This window comes from Selaginella moellendorffii, unplaced genomic scaffold, assembly GCF_000143415.4.
Source record: "Selaginella moellendorffii unplaced genomic scaffold, v1.0 SELMOscaffold_0, whole genome shotgun sequence".
Classification (NCBI taxonomy): domain Eukaryota; kingdom Viridiplantae; phylum Streptophyta; class Lycopodiopsida; order Selaginellales; family Selaginellaceae; genus Selaginella; species Selaginella moellendorffii.
The window spans coordinates 4,605,593-4,623,983 of NW_003314261.1; the positions used below are offsets into that span (position 1 = coordinate 4,605,593).

Genomic DNA, 18,391 nt, shown 5'->3' on the forward strand with positions numbered 1-18,391 from the left:
GGAATGGGCTCAACAAAGGCAAACCAAATATGTGAACCAGAAGCGTCGGGATGTAGAATTCCAAGCTGGGGAGAAGGTGTGGCTGAACACCAAGAACCTTAGGCTACCAAGTGGGATCAGCCGAAAGTTGACCCAAAGGTAAAGATGCATGTATTCCTGTAAACGAATTGATCTTGAGTTCCTTAAGCAGGTTCGCGGGGCCTTACGAGATTGAGGCACGAATCGGTAAAGTGGCTTACCATCTCCGACTTCCTCGAGAGATGGGGAAGATGCACCCAGTGTTCCACGTGAACTTACTCAAGCCGTACTTTGAGGATCCGCTTCACAAGGACCAAGTAAGACCTCTACCTGAGGTAATCCAAGGGGAAGAGGAATACGAAGTCGAGGCCATCCTCAATGCGCGCAAGAGCAAGTGACAAGGACGCGAGGTGAGAGAGTTCCATGTGAAGTGGAAAGGATTTCCACACTGCGAAGCAACATGGGAACCGGAGGAGAACCTAGCGAACGCGCGAGATTTAGTGGAGGAATTTCTACAAGGCAGAACTCTATGTACTTATGCAAAGTTCAATTAAAAATATCAATTTGCAAAGTTGAGCAAGTGGCATATGTTGAGACCCGAAGGCATGCCGAAGGTAAGCTAATTAGCATGGGTTGGATAGGTCGACCAGGCGTAGGGCACTACGCCCGACTCCCCGCGGGGATGTCGAATCTGTAGACGTATTCTATGGAGGTTGGGTTCGAGTCCCAACCCCCTAGTAAAGCAAGGCTAGGTTCAAGTCCCGACCCCATACTAGGGCGTGGTGAGGTGAGGAGTATAGGGACACCTATACTCCGTTGTCATGGGCTCTTGGTCGGGGAGGCTAACTTAGGCACACCGCTAAGTGGGGGGATGCCCCCGAAGACATGGTCAACAAGTTGTAGGATAAAAAAGAGACGTTCGATATGGGCATCGAACTTCTTCTATGGGTGGTGGAGTTGTAACAAACCGACTCCCCAAGATGTCGTAGGCTAAAGGATCCCCGAAAGCATGACCGAAATGACAAAGAGTTCATCGGATGGGACCGAGTCGAAGATCGAGTCCAAGACCGACTCTGAGACCGAGTTCAAGATAGAGTCCGGGATCGAGTCCGAGACTGAATCGGAGACCGAGTTCGAGACCGAGTTCAAGACCGAGTTCGAGACAGAGTCCGAGATCCAAATCGGGTCCGAGACCAAGTCCAAGGTCGAGTCCGAAGTCGAGTTTGAGATGGGGTCCAAGATCGAGTCCGAAATCGAGTCCGAGATCGAGTCCGAAGTCGGGTCCGAGATCAAGTCCGAGATCGATTCTGAGACTAAGTCCACATACTAATACAGCTCAAAGGGTGAAAGCCCAAAGCGTGTGTCTCCCGGAGGGGGGGGGGGGGGGGGGGGCTGTAGGGGGTTCCAAAAGTATAGTAGGGATAGTGAGGTCCAGGAACCAGTCTTGAAGGAACTCTCCAGTGGGGCTTCCAAACCGACTCGAGGTTGAGACTGGGGCCGAGGGGCCTTGGGTGGGGGTGAGCATGGGCTTGAGTGGTGTCGGAGGGGCCACCCAGGGAAGTGCTCAAGAGCAGCTCCCACTCCCGAAAGGGAAACTGACTACAATGCTCCCGGCTCATGTGGAGTGGTGCCCCACTTGAGTACTTTGTGGCTCATTGGTCCTCGCCCTTCCTAGGGGCTTGGGCCTTCCCTTCGGGATGGAAGTGGGGGGGTAGAGGTACCCATACCGGGCCGTTAGGCCACAATGTTTCGCCCCAACGTCCCGAAGCAAGTGCTGCACCCAAGGCTTGGGATTTAGAGGGTCCCATGATCAAGTCTTGTGGTACCAAGGGGTGTTAGGAATCTGGAGGCTTGGTGTGCTTGGCTGCTTGTGCCTGCGGGGAGTGTAGCCGAACCTTAAGTCCAGTCTAACCCGGGGAGGGGGATTGGGAGAGATTTGGGAATCCATAGATGGATGGCTAACACTCCATTGCTCGTACAGTGAGTAGTTGAAACCAAGTAGGACCAAGTAGGAGCTGGTACCATAGGCGAGAAGCTTGGCGAGGGAATTTAGCACAAGCCAAGGCAGAGTTGGTCGGATAGACGAGGTAAGCTGGCAAATTGGAAAGGAAAAATTTGTGGCTTACAGTGTGCTGGAGAAGGCAACGAATAGTCTTTAGTAGAGTGCAATTAAGGTGCTTTACCACGGTTCTGTTGGGGAGTATGGGCTATTGTGTACTGGTGAATGATGCCAGCCTCAGCTAGAAAGTTGAGAAACTCTCTATTCATGTACTCTCCACCACCATCCGTGTGTAACACATGAATCTTTCAGCTAGTAGACATCTCTGCCCAACTCTTTAAAAGCTTAAAGTGGTTGAACACTTCACTCTTGGTGTGGAGAAGGCTCACCACAGTGTATCTAGAATGGTCATTGATAAAAGACACAAAGTACCTCTTGCGGCTGAGTGTTTCCATGGGCAAGTAGCACACATCACTATGAACCAGATCCAATAAGCCTGTAGCTTAGTCCTCCATGGTTCTTGATGGAAAAGAAAGGCAAACTTGCTTCCCAAGATGGCAAGTTTCACACATGCCCAGATGGCCAACTAGGAGCGTGATGCCTTTAGCATGTTGGTTACGAGCTAAGGCGTACAAATCTCATTGACATGCCCTAGACGAGCATGCCAGAGCTCAATGGTGTCTTATGCTTGGGAAGCAAGCATTTGAGCTGGAAAAACCAATTCTACATTTAAACAGTAGAGTGTTTCATACCTCATACCACTGGCTATAGGAGTACCATCACAAATATAGATGGTGCACCCTTTTGGGAAGAAGGTGGTAATAAAGCCTTGATCTAAGGTTGCCCCTATAAAAGAATTGTTTACCTTGCTTCAAGTACAAAGTGCACGTGATGAACCTCCTTAAAAGTTCCATTTGGTACCTTGATCACCACCATGCCACGACTTTCCATCTGGAGTGGTCGCTTGTTGTTGACATAAATCTATTGTGGAGCTTGAAGAGCCTTGTAAGTGTGAAATGTAGACCTTAAGGGAGTCATGTGAAAGGAAGCACCACTATCCAGCCATAGAACTTCAAGAGTAGACATTGGTGATGGGTAAAGAGCCATCATCAACAACGAGTTGCTCTGGATAAGCATGTGTTGGGTGGTAGCCTTCTTTGCACAACACTCACGCTTGACATGCCCCATCTTTCCACAATAGTTGCAAGGACCCTTTTTCTTCTTAGAGAAGTTCGATCAAGAGCTAGGAGTTGTAGTAGAAGAGATACAAGGCCCACAACTAGTGCCTCCTTTCCTCTGCTCCCCACTCGATTGTTTCTTACCAAGAAACAAGGCCTACTCACGAGTAGCCTGAGGGGATCCTTGATGGCCAACTTAACACTCAACAATCTTGCACTCTTCCTCAAATAGATCAAAGTAGAGCTCCTCCATGGTTTTGCCTAGGACAAAAAAGAGCATGGAGGATGATTGTTGCAACTCTGGGGATACAGAGTAGAGTAGGAAGGCTTTTGCATAGTCATTGGAAACTACAACACCTACTTCATTCAATTGCTGCATTAAGCCCTTGAGCTTCCTGATGTATGTTGCCATTGTTTCACCAGGCTGTATGCGTAGGGAGAAAAATTTCTAGGTCAAAACCAATTTAGCATTAGTGGCTTTGGCTGCAAAGACTTGGGAAAGAGAGTCCCAATTGGCCTTGGCAGATTTTTCTAGATCAAGGAGATGAATAAATTCATCTCCAAGACCCAATCCAATCACGGAAAGTGCTTTGCAATCCTTGGAGTCCCAAGTAGCCTGCAAAGCGGCTTCTGTATCTTGAGGTCTTACTTCAATTCCCTCCACCAAATCCCAACAATCTTTTGCCATTAAAATTAATTGGACTTTGGTTTTCCAGGTCATGAAGTTCTCGCCCATGAACTTCTAGAGTAGCTTCTCCCATCTTGCATCCCAGTTGCCAACTGGGGTGGCCATGGTGCTCGCTAAGGTGGTTCTAGATGTAGTGCAAGGTGGAGTACTGGTAGCCGTTAGTTTCTAGAAGAAAGGATAAAATAGTGGAATAAGCTAGAAGCAAGGAGGGGGAGGAGGCGGTGGGAATCGTTGGAAGGGACACCCACATGCCGTACACACAGGGCAGAGGCACGGATGGACATCACATTGTGCTCGCTTGCATTCTTGAATCCATTGTTCCACCCTAGCAAGGACTGCAAGAGCCCTAGCACAGTCCTACTAATTGCATTGCTGTGTTTGCTAGTGTTTTGCCATCAGGATCGAAACAAACCCAATACCATGTGAATGTGTGCTTTTGTGTGCGAAATGCTCTGTTGACTTCATTGCTTTCATATGGTTATGTATATAATAGTATGGGTGTGTGTCTTGGATGAATGACTTGTCTTCTTTGCTGACATGGAGACTTGTCATCACTTGTCTCCACATCAAGTTTCTGTAATGGAGCTGCTGAGTCTGTTGTGTGATAGGTCCAGTGCCTTCAGTCCCAGGTTACCACCGATGGAAACGCTCGCAGTACAGTTGTTGATGGACAGGTTGAGCATTGAGCTAAACTTTGGAACTCCAGCCACTGTTAAGAAGTTCACAATGAGGTCCAGGCTTTCCAAACTCTCGAGGCTGGAGAGATTTCCTGGGACCTCTCGCAGAGAATTGGAGCTCAAGTTGAGGAGGTTGAGCTGCGAGAGGTCCAGGTGAGCCAGTGATGGAAGCTCGTCCCAGATGGCAGGAAGAACTCCCAAGAGATTAAACCTGGACAGAGCAAGGCCCTCCACTCGGTTGTCCGAGTCCCACTCCACACCCCGCCATGCTCTTGGATTGGCGGTCTCGTTCCACACTTTGATCCCAAGCTTGTCACAGAGAGAGAGCAGAGCCTGTGTGTCGTTGGCGATCCCAGATGGATTCATGGGACACTGTGACCGGGATCTTGTGAGAAAGACGAGTAGAAACAAAGGCAGGAGCAAATCCGCAAGAGACATGGCCGATACTCTTTAATCAAACCGATGGATCAGAACATCAAAGAGTGGTGAGGGTTTTCTTTTCGCCAGAGTTTACGGGATAGAATGTGGAGTTGGACAGTTTGACTAGTTGGGATCGTCGAAAAAACAAACTCAATTCCTGGACGCATTTGGTGGTGTATGCCCAGTCCAGGCATCTTCTTGAGGTCCTCTTCCACAGCATGCTGGATAGAAACCTCGTATTGTGGAACGCAATGCTCCAGGCGCACACTTGCGGTGACGCGCTGGAGCTCACAACGGATGAATGTGGAGGGAGTGAGGTCGGACGAGATCACTTTCAGAGAAAGAGGTGATGCAAGGGATAGTTTTTCTTTTCCAGGCAATCCCTGAGAAGCTCTTAGCTGAAGTATGGCTTGACAGAGCACTCCAGGCAGCACGAACTCTTTTGTGAGACTTTGGCTTACCAAACTCGTTTTGGTGTGAGGCAATTGCAATGGCAGCTTACTTGCATAATTGCCAACTTACAACAGCTGTGTCAGGGAAGACTCATGCAAAGCATGGTATGGTGTAAAACTAAACATGAGCCATCTACATGTTTTTGGAAGCATTTGCTATGCACATGTGTTGAAAAGCTCAAAGATAAGCTTGCAAGCACTAGCCAAAAGTGTGTCCTTGTTGGATACACAGATACAATGAAGGGCTAGAAATTCTTCAACTTTGAAACTCAGAAAATGATCGTGAGCAGGACGTATGTGACAAGAGATCTCCAGCCACTGCCACAGTTTTCTTTAACGAAAGTAGTTGAGGACAACTCGGGAAGATAGTGATAACAAATTTCGCAATCAGCTGGTGCTGCACATGGAGGTGGCAACCAGGACGATCCAGGCGGCAACAACGACAATGGGGTGAGCATGGATGGCAATCTTAATGGAGGTGAGAAATTGCTCTATAGAGCAGAAGACTTGCTACTTGACACAAGAGGTGCTAGAACCAGTTAGCTCAGCAAATGCAGTTAGTAGTAGATCAAGGCCATGAGTGCAGTGTTGGCAGGACCAAGCCTGAAACTAGTGAGGGCAATTTGACGTTTTGGCTATGAGCGCACACTCACAGAGGCTGGTGGTCAATACAAGGAGCAGCTGGATCTTCAAGCAGCTATGTGGGCTTCTCGGCAAGAAGCCAAGGCTGCTAGAGACTGCTCAGCAACAGTGCAACCTCCTACGATACAACTTTTTATTTTGCCAACTCCAGCATGGGCAGCATGATGAGCCAACTTCTACTTCTCTTTGACCATGGCTGAGATGCACTTGTCCCAAAGACCATGGAAGAAGCTCTTGCTGGACCTTATGCAGATTGGTACTTGTCAAGCTGAGTACAACTCATTGATGGAGAACCAAACTGGAGCTACCACTTTGGAGAAAGGTGATCAAGACCAAATTCATCTTGCAGCTCAAGATGGGACCTGAAAGCAACCATCCCCTCCCGCGACGGAATTCACAAAGGAAGAAAAGATTAGTTTGTAGCAAAGTTGCGAGACATATGTTACAAAGTTAGATTTGTTGCGAGAGGATTCTCAGAAGTCGAAGGAGTCTACTTCTATTGAGACTTTTTCACTAGTGGTGAAGCTTGCGTCGATTTTATTTCTCTACAACTTAGCAGCTCACAAAGACATGGAGGTCGAGTCGAGCACATGGACATGGCTACAGTGATCCTGAACAGCTCGCAGTCGCTGGCAATCCTGAACGGCTTGCAGTCTCTAACATGCTACTGTAGGACTTCCTTTCTAAATTCTTGAAAATCCTTGAGCTCCAAGGCCACCTTCTGTATAGTTTTGAACCTATCTTGATAATGAACGTAACCAAGTAGTTCTCGTTGATCCGTGCCTTTGACCTGGGTTAGAGAACATCGGCATTTCTTAAGTTGAGGCATTAGGAAACATGTGAAGTAACCCCATGGCTTACTCTCGCTCAGACGACTCCTACATTTCCATACTCCTACAACCCGCCTAACTGCGATCCATAGTTCTCATTACACATGACCATGCACTGCTGATAATCCTGGAAAGACAAGGTGGTCAGTAAGCATTGTCGCTAATCCAAAGCTCAACCTTGTGAGCCCCCATTCCCTGCACGCTATCTTGACCAGTCCAAACACTCAGAGCTGACAGCGCTGGCAAGGATATCCTGAGCTGTGCAAGGGGATTTTCGTCTTCTCCATGACCGAAAAGTCTATTCCCTCTTCAATCTCTGCATCTCTTGCAGCCATTGCCAACAGATCAAAACACAGAAACCACACTCGCATTTTTTTCTCCAGAACAGCAATTTGTTCCTGCCAATGGAGCAATATTCAGTTTGACTGAAAAGTACAAGGCATCGAAGGGGAAAAAGATGATGGCTACCCCATCCCAGGTGCTTTGGACATGAGACGGAGTCTGGGATTTGCCTGGTCCGTACCAGTGATCAGAATGGATGTAGCTCCAGGTAGTCGATGGCCGATCTCATGTACTTGTCCGTCAGGATCTTTCGGGCCACCTGAATGCAAAGCAGGATGTGGGAGACGGGGGCTTGCTCCCATGTCATCTCTCCACTGCAACTGCAAGAAATTTCTGCCCGATCTTCCAAGAAAAAAAACAAACTCAACGTATTTGAAGCGCGTTGAAACATCTTATCAAATCTTCCAATCCAACGTAGTCTCATGGAAATTTGAAGCATGAAAATTGAGTGGATCGCAGCATGGGGCCGACCAGCTTGGATCAAGCGATCACACTCCAGCAGCGATCCCCGACAAGCCTGTGGCTCCAGCAGATTCAAGCGGCAGCCAAGCGCCTGAAATCATGCCGGAGCTTGTCCGAGTGCCGCCAACTCAGAGCCGAGATCGAGCGAACTCACCTGGCACGGAATCGCTACCTCACCAACGTCCTCGTCGAGACGCTGGGAAAGTTTGGGCAGCTAGAGGAGGTGTCCCAGGCCTTCGCGCGCATCCGGCAGCCAAACGTCTTCTCCTGGAACATCATGGTGGCGGCGTACGCGCAGAACGGCCGCCTGGAAGAATCGAGGGACATGTTTGAAGAAAAGATGGCGGAGCGAGACGTGGTGTCCTGGACGACGATGGTGGCCGCTTATGCGCAGAGCAGGCAGCTGGAAGAAGCCCAGGGCCTGTTCGATCGGATGCCCGAGAGGAACGAGGTGTCATGGAACACGATGATCTCGGCCTATGCCCAGTCCGGCTATCTGGGCGAGGCTGAAAAGCTCTTCCGGCGAATGCCCGCCCCGGACGTGGTGTCACGGACGCTAATGGTGGTGGCTTATGCCCAGGCCGGGCATCTCCTTGAGGCGAGGTGGGCTTTCGAGAGCATGCCCGAGAGGGATATCGTAGCGTGGACCGCGATGCTCGTCGCGTATGCCCAGGCAGGGGAAGTGGCCGCGGCGGAGCTCCTCTTCCACACCATGCCGGACAGGAACCTCGTGTCCTGGAACGCGATGCTCCAGGCGCGAGCTCGCGGCGGCGCGCTAGAGCTCGCCCAGCGGATGAACGTGGAGGGCGTGAGGCCGGACGAGATCACTTTCATGATCGTTCTCCACGCTTGCAGCCATCTCGGCCTCGTGGAGGAGAGCTTGCGGCAGTTTGCGTCCATGGTGGTGGATCACGCCGAGGCTCCGCGCGTGGAGCACCGGGCGTGCGTGGTGGATGTGCTGGGGCGGGTAGGGGAGCTCGACGGCGCGGAGGATGTGGTGGGGAGCTTGCCCGCCTCGTCGGGAGCTCTGGCGTGGACGACGCTCACGGGTGCTGCCAAGATGCATGGAGCCGTGGGTCATGGCGTGAGAGGTGCCAATGCGGTGTTTAGGATGGATCCAAGCGACTCGGCACCGTATGTTCTCTTGCAATTGCATCTCTGCAAGAAGTAAATAAGCGCGCTGCTAAATCTTAGCTCACTGGATTCATTTCCCAGTTGTAGATCAAGGAATGAAAGTGATCTTTCCAGAGAAACAAAAATCGTCAAGAAGCACTATGTGTTCTACTTGACAATACAGGGAGATCTTTTTGTTCTACGTTGCATGCTTTGACAAGAGTTTTCTCTTATCTGCTTAGGTGACATGTCTATTACACTACATTGTCTTAAGTTCAAAGTTGATGTGCTAGTACAATTTGACTCAAACTCTCGGTGGAGTGTTTAAAACCCGAACCAATCGAACTTATGTCACTCACATCTATGGAGCGAGCGCTAGTTTTGGCCGTAGCAATTCTTCTCCTTGCGCAGCTTGCTGCTTGCCAAGGGCCCCGGGGAACTCTGGGTGTCTACCAAGCAAGCAACTCATCGAGTAAGTTCTGCTGTTGACGAGTCACCACTTCTTACTCATGTTGTTTGCGTGTTCCAGCTTACACACCTTGTCCTCGAAGTGGATGGAGCCGAGGCCAGGCTCTAGCAAATAGCCAGGCGATTTTCAATGGCCCCTCCAGCGCGTGCTTGAGGAGCTACAATCTCACCAGTGACTATAACCGTGGTTTTGGAGTGAGAGCGGTGGTCAGAGTGGTCGGGACATGCTCGGCATGCTATACTTTTCACAGCACCCAGTCGACTTTCACGTCCATCGCGCAGCCAGGCGCTCAAATCCCTCTGTCTATAGAGTACATCCCGTCCTGAGAATTGTGCGAGAGCAAATAAAAGTACCTTGTGTATAGGCTGCGAGCTTCTTAACGATTTTAACAATAAAACTGGAAACGTAGCTGCAAACAGTGCTCTTACGTATTCAAAGAGTGATGAGTATAGAGGTGTTAAACGTTGTCCGGATTTTAAGAAGACTGGAAACAGGCGCTTGGCTAGTGCTTGAGATGTTTGAAATCCAGCGGATGCTTACCAGTTGATTTTGTAGACTTTCCTTTCAAAACCTTTTTTTCTGAGATTTTGGTCTGAGCATGATATTGGAACGTTGTATATGTGACCCTTGAAGTCTTTGCTTGAGAAAGTCTGAGCCTTTCCGTGCATGAGACGGGGTGTCATTCAGCACAACGAGCTTGGTTCTGCGCAAACTCAAAGAATCTATTCAGAAATTCATCCATATGAAAAATCTCTAACCTGTCATTGATTGAGATGCTCGCAACTTTCTTCTTGGTCTTTCGCTTGGGCCTCGACTCCGTCGGTTGAGCATCGCATACATTCGTCGCTTCCTTCCTGTTGAGTTTAAACGCTAGTCATGTAAAGAAGAAGAAAATGAAGGAGAACTTACCGCTCCTTGTCTATGAGGAACTGGACAACGCTCTCGTCCAGGAAGCCCGAGTTTTTCATGGCCAAAACTCCAGCCTCGGGATCGGAATCGTTCTCGACAAGATCTTCTTCTTTCCTTTCTCTTTCTTCCAGCTTCTTCGCTTTCTTCTCCAATTTCATTAGCTTTGCCTCTCTATTACGCTCGTCCCGCTTGCGTCTCTTGGATTTCGCCTCGGACGCTATCCTAGCGAGCAAAGATACCCACTGCATTCGTATGAAGGAAAATTAAACAAGAGAAGTACCTCTTCTCGGTGTCGCGTTCTTGCTTTCGAGCAATCTCCGCGGCATCGCGGCCCTAGAATCGCAATCTGTGAGAAGCAGGAAGAATGCGATCGCGCGCCTACCTCGACCATCGTGACCTCCTCTGGAGCACCTTCGCTGTCACTCATTGGTTTCACGCAAACCCTAAACCTCATCATCCTTTCATTTGGCATTGAAGAACCCTAAAAACAGGACAATAGATTTGCTTCTAGCGATGGCATTCGCTCCTTCTCCATAGCCAAGAACACACCCAGCCCACCATCGTTCTTGCAGTTCGAGACGATCACCACGAACTCCGCGCGATCATTCACCACCGGCGTCACGTAGCTGGGCCTCCCAAAGCCGAAATCCAGGTCCTGGAAAGGGATTTTCCACCAGGGCGTGATGATCGTCCCTCCCGGAATGTTGATCATCCCGCGGTGGAGCTCGCACCAATCGATCTGCGACCGAACGTACTCCTCGGTTCCAGTAGATGCCAGCGCTCGCCGGACACGATCGACGCAAAACGCGAGAGATTGGCGGCGGATCTCTCCCGCCGTGGCGTCCACGCAGCTCGCCCCCACGACAGCATTCCCGCAGAAATTCTCCGGAAGATCGAGCTTGCCTCGCGTGCTCGTGACCAGGAAGAGCTTCGATGGATCGCCTGGAGCAAGATGATCCATCGATTTGGTTCTTGCCTGCCAGATGTGAGCTGCTAGGACCTCGAACGTGGAGGGACGCTTGATCCATTGTGATCCCAGGACCGTGTTCTTGAGGCTCTGGATCATCCCGGGCGTGAATTCGAGGACTTTAAACGCGAGGTTTGTGTGATCGAGCTCCGGAGAGAACGAGCGTGGATCGAAGAGAACTTTTGGGGGAATCTCTGGGAGCCGCTGCATTTCCTTGTGATCGTAGGAGGTGTGAGGGGGCGATCGAGGAAGCAAGAGCGATCGATCGGGACTGGGATTAGGGAAGAACTCCTGGCAGCCGCGCACAATCTTCGTATAGTCGTGAAGAAAATTGTATGCCGAGAATCCATCCATGGCGACATGGCTCGCGCAAATTCCCAGAGCGATCCCACCACACTGGAACTCCGTCACCTTTTCGAAGAACAAGAGTATTTTGCAATCAAGCGAAAGATTTGATCACTTTTCTTGCCTGGAGAGTGAGCAATGGAAGATCCTGGATGGATTCCACATTTCTTGGAAGTGTGATGAGCTCTTTTCGAAAGAGGGGATCTGGATCACGGAGATTGTGGAGCTGGGCTATGGTGGCGTCCATTGATGCCCGCGTAAACACCACTCCAGCTCCATTGCAATCGATCTCCAGGCGCCCATTTTCGTCATTGAGCTTGAAACTCCCGGCCAGGAAGTAGTACGGAACGAGGATCTTGGCGAGACACTCGCGGAGTTTCTCAATCCAATCGCGGGGATTGTCGATCGAATCGTAGACCATGATCCACTCGACATGGAAGAAAACTTGATGATCGATGTTGCTGAGATAAAGAGTTCTTCGCTCGAGAGGAAGAGCTGGGGTGACGAGCTCGGAGCTTTGAATCACCACCATTGGATTGCGGTTACCATCCATCCAACGATCGATCGGTTTTAAAGCCGGGAGAGATTCCATTCTTCGCTATAGTAGTTTTGTGTGTGTACTTGTGAGATTCCTTTTTACATCACGCAGAGGACATGGCTTTCATGCCGCCATGCGAATCGAGCCTGGCACCTCTGGCTCACGACGCAGTGGCCGATGCCGTCCATCTGGACGGCTCTCCTTGGGCTACGAGGGCTAGGATTGGAAGGAATCCCGTCGAGCGTCTCCGGCTTAAGCCTAGAAGGCGCTATTGGATCAGCTGCGTTAGGGTCGGATTTCTCTTCTCCAATCCTCCAGAGATCCGAGCTCCGCATCCACAGCGCTGAATGGAGCATGCCAGCAGCAGCATTTTGATATCGAAATCGCAGCGGCCGGCGGATTCTTCTTCATCGATTCCTCGCCCTGGATCGAGCTCTAGAGTACCTGCATTGGCGATGGAGCAAGAATGAGATGATTTGAGGAGCAGCACTCCGGCAATGGAGAGGTATGGCAGTGGATATTTTGTCGATAATGTCTTAGATTTAGACGAATTTTATTGATAGCGAGATCGAGAGATTGCGCTCCGATAGGCGCGAGCTCCTGGAATACATACTCGCCATCAACAGCAAGATCGTCGTGACACCTCTGGATGGAGTAAATTACGACAGCATCGATGTAAAGTATGTTCTTGACCGGGCACGGAAAGGTAAGGATGGTGCTTTGCGAATTATTACTCAATCTACTAAGTAAACGCTCTGGATCCCATTCAAGGCCTCACTATGGACATAGCAGCTGCATTTAATTCGCCACCACCTCAAGAGGTAAAAGATCGTGTCGTATCGACTTGCTGGAAAATTACTCTTTCTTTCACAGAATAACGACACAGTTTTATCTACGTCGCCTGTTGGTGAGGAGATTGCAGATGGGGGATCCTGTCCATCGGTGGAGGCTCCCTTCAAATTCCAAGGGGAACAAATAAAAAATGCCGATGAGATCGCTTTGTGCTTGCCAGCTTTTGAAACAGGTGTGTGAAACTTTTGTCAAGTTGTTTATTGACACCCCAGTTTGTCCCAGGTCTTTCCGACGACGATATCCGGGAAACAGCATACGAAGTTTTGCTTGCATCAGTGGGAGCAGCCGGGTGGGGCCTTTTATTTGGTTTGCTAGATTCTGATTTCTATATTGTGTAGTGGGCTGATGAAAAAGGAAGAGAGCGTCTCGCGGTCTGGAAAATGGAAGCCTCAATCGAAGGCTTCCGGTCTCGCTTGTCTGATGAGCATAATGCGAAAGCAACTTGAGGTACGTTTATCTGTAGCTCGCTACTGTAGATAACCGTCTGTATGGGACAGATATCTGAAGAGAATGACAAAAGGACAACAGATGCATTGTTTCATGCATCCAGCGGAAGATTGGGCAAAAGAACTGATAGCTTGCTTGTGCCGCTCGAGTTGTTATGCAATACAAAACGGGAAATTTTTCCAGACGGGACTACCTATCTAAACTGGCAAAAGAGATTGGTAATATTTGTAACCTCGTTTTTCTGCTCTGATAGTGTTTTGCCTTGCAGCTAAATATTGTAAGAGAAGGAGTGTTGAACAATTACCATTGGAACCTTGATCGATCGGATCATCTTGCTATGGAGTTGATGGCTTCAATAGCTAATGTTGAAACTTCCGCTGTAAGTGATTTTTTTTTATTTTTCTTTTGCGTGATTTTAAATTCTGATTTTAGTTTAAAGACCGAACCGACGCGTTAAAACGTGTTAAGGATGTCTATCTCGCAATTTCAGGAAGAAATGGGAAATCTGAAGAACCCTGTCATTGGGCCGACGGTTACTATTTGAATGTCCGTTTGTACGAAAAGCTACTGTTTGGTATATTTGACCCTGTGAACTCGAGCCAATTTATTGAGGTTAGCGTCTCATGTATGTTTGAAGGCTCACGGTATTACGTCCCTTCGTAGGAAGCAGAGGAACTCCTTGAGCTGCTAAAATCGACGTGGAGAGTGTTGGGACTCAATCAGATTGTACACGATACATGCTTTACGTGGGTTATTTTCAAACAGGTAATGTCTAAGTAATACGTCTGCTTATTCACAAACTTGGCTATGGAACAGTTCGTCGTCACTGGGGAGTTTTTCTTGCTCCAGCACGCTCAACGTCAAATGAAACTGATTACATTTGATCGACCAAGAACTGTAGCAGAACGGGCGTATCTTAAGACAACGAAACACGGGAATCTCGATGTTTCATATGTCCAAGCTGTTCTGGGATCTATTAAGTCATGGATTGACAAGCAGTTGAATGACTACCATCTGTACTTTCAGCATGTAAGTGCATGTGCTCTCAACGTTTACTCAATCTTGATTTTAGGATCGTACAAAAATGGAAGCGGTGCTTGCCATTGTTGTAACTTCTGCAAGGCTTCTAACTGAGGAGGAAACGGTAAATTGTGTTGACTCCTCTTTTGGATAATGTCAATTAATCTGTTGCTCATAAAATGCAGAAAGCTCCAGGAATATCGAATACGTTAGTTATTGCAAAGCTGATCGAGGGTTACATATCTTCATCGATTAAGGAGGCCTATGCAAGGGTTCGTAAGCGACCTGTACTCGATATTTGAATACTAATGGCTGCTTATAGGTTTTGGCACAATCTGCAAAACAAGAAGGCCATTGCGGTCGGCTGATATCACTTGCTGAAGATACTAAAAAACTCGCTGATTACGATATTACGTTCTTTTCCCCTCTCCTATGTCGTTGGGGACCTTTGTCGGTTGCTGTCACGGCTTCAGTATTGCATGCTGCTTACTTCAAGGAGCTTGTAAGTTTCTTAGAAGATAAAATTCTTACCAATCACTTGTGTATGCTCAGAAACCTTGTCTTGAAAGATTGTCGACATCACCCGACGATGAAGTCACTTCACTACTATATGCAGCGGATAACTTGGAACAATATTTATTGGACTTAGTAACTTCAGCAGAGAACGGGGATGGAAAGGTTGCCGAATATAAGGCACAAATGATACCATACGAGGTTAGCTTACTGGAGGTGTACAACCTTCTGATGTTCTTTTTTGCAGCTAGATAAAATACCGGGGAACTGGAGTATGCGCTGTATAACAACAAAGTTTGAAGAGCTCTCCAATGGTGTTGAAAGTGCTTTCATGGAGGAGGTGAGAGGTATACCCTTTGTCTATCAAATAAACTGGAGTTCTTGTGCAGAATTGGGAACCTTTATCCCCAGAAGAGCGCTATGGTCGTTCTGCCTCAGACATCTTTAAAGCAATTGACAAGGTAAGCACCAAGGCTTTAAGTCAGATCCTGTCATGTTGTCTATAGGTAGTGGACAGTTTCTTTGGCATAGAGTTTCCAATAAGGGCGTCCCATATAAAAAACTTGATAGATGCCTTGGAAAATGCGGTGCAACTTTATTCCGACAAACTACACAAGCAACTCGGTGCGTTGGTTTTTGTTTTTTTTTTTTTAGCATACCGACGCATCTTATATGTTCGAATCAGGTGACAAGGCTGATTTAATACCTCCAGCACCGGCTCTAACACGCCACAAAAAAGAAATCTCTATTAAGGTGTTCTCTAAGAGGAAGGTGAGCGATCCACATTTGCCAGACGAGAAGCGTTCGAGCGAATTGAACGCGCTTACAACAGCTAAGCTTTGCATGCGTCTGAACACCCTGCACGTAAGCTGACTTTACCAGGTTACTCTTTTCTAACATTTTCCGAACAGTTTGTACTGCATCAACTTAATCTGTTACAAGAAAATATCAAGCAGAAGTGGCTAACAAAGAGGGCACAGTATTGCAGTGGTATGAGTGGTACTTTTATGGTTGGTTCTAGTTTACGTTTCAAATTTGCAGGAAGCCAGATAAAGTCAAAGCAAAGCGAAGAGATTTTGCCTGGCTTTGAAACGTCTAAGAAGTTTGTGACCTGGGTACTTGAGCAAACGTGCGAATTTACAGGTGAATAAGGATCTGTATTTAGCTACATGTCTGACAATGTTGTATGTAGGCTTCAAGCTTATTTTTTGGGACATGCGTGAAGCATATGTTGATACTTTATACAAAGGAAACGTTGGCCAGTGTCGTATCGAAAAAGTGGTGAATGGACTTGACACGGTAAGCTTCCATTTGTTTTTGGCAGCTTCTTAGCGATTCTTTCATCTTTTTTTGCAGGCATTGGGTCAGCTGTGTGAGGTTCTTGTTGAGCCTTTACGGGATCAAGTAGTTTTTGGACTCCTGGAAGCATCTCTTGTATGCGCGTGATAGCTTAATATATGGCTGTCTAATGTTGGAAACTATACAGGAAGGATTTCTGTGGGTGCTTCTTGATGGCGGTCCGTTTCGTTCGTTTTCTCAAGCTGACACAGAAATACTGGAACAGGATCTTAATATTCTGAAGGTAAATTGATGCTTCTTTCAACTGCGGTTCTCAGTTTGCGCTCCAGGATTTCTTTGTTGCCGATGGTGACGGCCTTCCAAGAGTGACTGTTAATAATGCTGCCTCCCAGGTTCATCAAATTCTAAATCTCTACAGACTTGAGGTATTTTACCTAAATCCTTTTGCGGCCAGCTTTTCAATCTAATTCTTTCAGACGCACGCGGTAATTGAGAACTTTAAACGAGCAAGCGAACAAATGAGCAACCCTGCCAAGAGTTCCGCTCAAGTCGCCGACTCAGAGATTTTGCTCCGTGTGCTCTGCCACAGGAAAGACAAGGAGGCAGCCAAGTTTTTGAGGCAGTGCAAACTGCCTAAACAATCGTAGCGCGTCTTCATTTGCAAAAGACACGTAAGGTTCGTGTTCGTACGACTTAGCGTTGTCTTTTGATCACTCTGTTTCCAGCCTAAGCCTTTGAGAAGTTTTCACAGCACAAGCGCATTGACATACCATCGCGAGGATTTATATTTCCAGGATAGACTGTATTTACAGGCCAGGTGAGCTCCGGAAGTTCAGCGTCACTCGAGGTTCTTATCCAACACCTGTTTGTCTTTGTTTTTCTTCCAGGGCTCACGAGGCCCTCGTGGCTGTCGGTCGGGCATTCAGGATGCGACGCGTGCCTTGCCACTTAGCTCTCGTTTCAGTCAAGCGTACACTACATAACAGGTGTGACTTCAAAGTATTTAGTCACTTGAAAGTTTTCCACTCGCAGATCGTCCATCACTGCCAGAAAGAAGAATCTCTGCCTCTCTCTCTCTATCTCTCTCTCTGTCTCCAGAATGGCTCAGGAAAATTTCCAGCTGCTAAAGTCGGTTGAGGATCCTTCCCAGGCCCAGCACCAAGAAGTTGCCGTCGAGAAGAAGCCAGTGACGTTCCGGGTGCCGCGAACTCCAGAGATCCCTCGCGAGCTCCTCGCCACCAAGCCCAAGGATCGCATCGACGAGCTCCTGGTCCTTGAGGGGATAGACATTCCAGGATGCAAGCTCGTGCTGGATGTGTATCTCAATCTCCCCATCGCGGATGAAAACATGCGGCACGACATCGCGGAGTACGTGGGCTCCTTCTACTGCATCACTCCCAGGAGGAGCGACCAGAAGTTCTCCATTCGGTCCAATCTCGAGATGCTGGAGCTAGACAACGCCAAGGAGATCACCGTGACGGTCGTTCCAAGGGGGGGTTGCCATACGGAGGTTCCAATCCGAGGCGCCAACATCGTGTATGCTTGATTGATCCAGAGCGCGCGTAGTCGCGAATGAAATGCTTGTAAGGATTGCGTAGAATCTCTTATGAAACCCAGACGGTCAGGAACTCTGTTCTTGACACGAGGGGCTCACTTAAGATCTTTTATATTTTCAAGCAAATCAGTTTTCCTGGACTGAACAATATGCTATCCTCTAATCGCGATTCCAGTGTATTATTTTAAAGTAAAATTAATATACTCTTTTAGAAAAGTTAATTGAAATAATACTGTTTTGCGTACTAAAGTAATAAACTAAACTCAATACTTATTTTATAATGAACAAAATTTATGATTTGAAGTACCCAATGCCCAAAATTGTTTATTTGGATATTTTGTTGAATAAATTACCAAATCACAATTATTTTGAATTATAAGAAAGACTGGTATAATACAATTTCTCTTTGCACAATATTCACCACTTGACCATATAGCTTTAGTTTTATTATAATATAATACAAGGTTGCCATCATTCTGAAGTTTTAAGTTACATCCATAATAAAATAAATTTCCAGTTTCTGAGTCCCAAATTATTTTACTTAAAGAATAAATAATTATATTACAATTTGATTGTACATATAACATAGTTTTACCATTTGAAGAAATCAAGAAATTACTAGAAGCAATTAATGCTGGACTAGATAATGTACTAAT

The 18,391-nt window shown here is 47.7% G+C and overlaps 4 protein-coding genes across 8 annotated transcripts; 2 read left to right on the forward strand and 2 right to left on the reverse strand.

Moving 5' to 3' along the window:
* The first annotated feature begins 7,691 nt into the window (after window positions 1-7,691).
* LOC9632275 (pentatricopeptide repeat-containing protein At4g02750) lies at window positions 7,692-9,870 on the forward strand. Its single transcript, XM_024677185.1, has 2 exons — window positions 7,692-9,293; window positions 9,351-9,870. Exon 1 carries the CDS (start codon window positions 7,707-7,709, stop codon window positions 8,877-8,879), a length of 1,173 nt encoding a protein of 390 aa, XP_024532953.1. The 5' UTR covers window positions 7,692-7,706; the 3' UTR covers window positions 8,880-9,293; window positions 9,351-9,870.
* Window positions 9,076-10,671, reverse strand: LOC9642006. Its single transcript, XM_002961077.2, has 6 exons — window positions 10,582-10,671; window positions 10,480-10,532; window positions 10,200-10,421; window positions 10,049-10,144; window positions 9,329-9,993; window positions 9,076-9,270 (listed from the first exon to the last, which is right to left on the reverse strand). Exons 1-5 carry the CDS (start codon window positions 10,669-10,671, stop codon window positions 9,855-9,857), a joined length of 600 nt encoding a protein of 199 aa, XP_002961123.2. The 3' UTR covers window positions 9,076-9,270; window positions 9,329-9,854.
* Window positions 10,672-10,680: 9 nt separating this feature from the next.
* LOC9642007 (rosmarinate synthase) lies at window positions 10,681-12,103 on the reverse strand. Its single transcript, XM_024677321.1, has 2 exons — window positions 11,636-12,103; window positions 10,681-11,577 (listed from the first exon to the last, which is right to left on the reverse strand). Exons 1-2 carry the CDS (start codon window positions 12,101-12,103, stop codon window positions 10,681-10,683), a joined length of 1,365 nt encoding a protein of 454 aa, XP_024533089.1.
* Window positions 12,104-12,243: 140 nt separating this feature from the next.
* LOC9632276 lies at window positions 12,244-17,883 on the forward strand. Of its 5 annotated transcripts, XM_024672159.1 has the most exons (29): window positions 12,244-12,554; window positions 12,613-12,755; window positions 12,821-12,870; window positions 12,923-13,073; window positions 13,124-13,190; window positions 13,240-13,348; window positions 13,399-13,566; window positions 13,617-13,727; window positions 13,781-13,960; window positions 14,012-14,113; window positions 14,165-14,377; window positions 14,421-14,492; window positions 14,554-14,640; window positions 14,691-14,870; window positions 14,921-15,082; window positions 15,129-15,221; window positions 15,271-15,342; window positions 15,388-15,505; window positions 15,567-15,745; window positions 15,793-15,871; window positions 15,923-16,024; window positions 16,074-16,180; window positions 16,238-16,315; window positions 16,368-16,463; window positions 16,510-16,605; window positions 16,657-16,856; window positions 16,906-16,997; window positions 17,068-17,166; window positions 17,213-17,257. In XM_024672159.1, exons 1-26 carry the CDS (start codon window positions 12,547-12,549, stop codon window positions 16,825-16,827), a joined length of 2,994 nt encoding a protein of 997 aa, XP_024527927.1. In that variant the 5' UTR covers window positions 12,244-12,546; the 3' UTR covers window positions 16,828-16,856; window positions 16,906-16,997; window positions 17,068-17,166; window positions 17,213-17,257. The 5 variants fall into 5 exon arrangements, with proteins under 5 accessions (XP_024527927.1, XP_024527918.1, XP_024527943.1 ...); XM_024672150.1 differs by having other exon boundaries at window positions 17,068-17,883; XM_024672175.1 differs by having other exon boundaries at window positions 16,923-16,997; window positions 17,068-17,883.
* The last annotated feature ends 508 nt before the right edge of the window (window positions 17,884-18,391 follow it).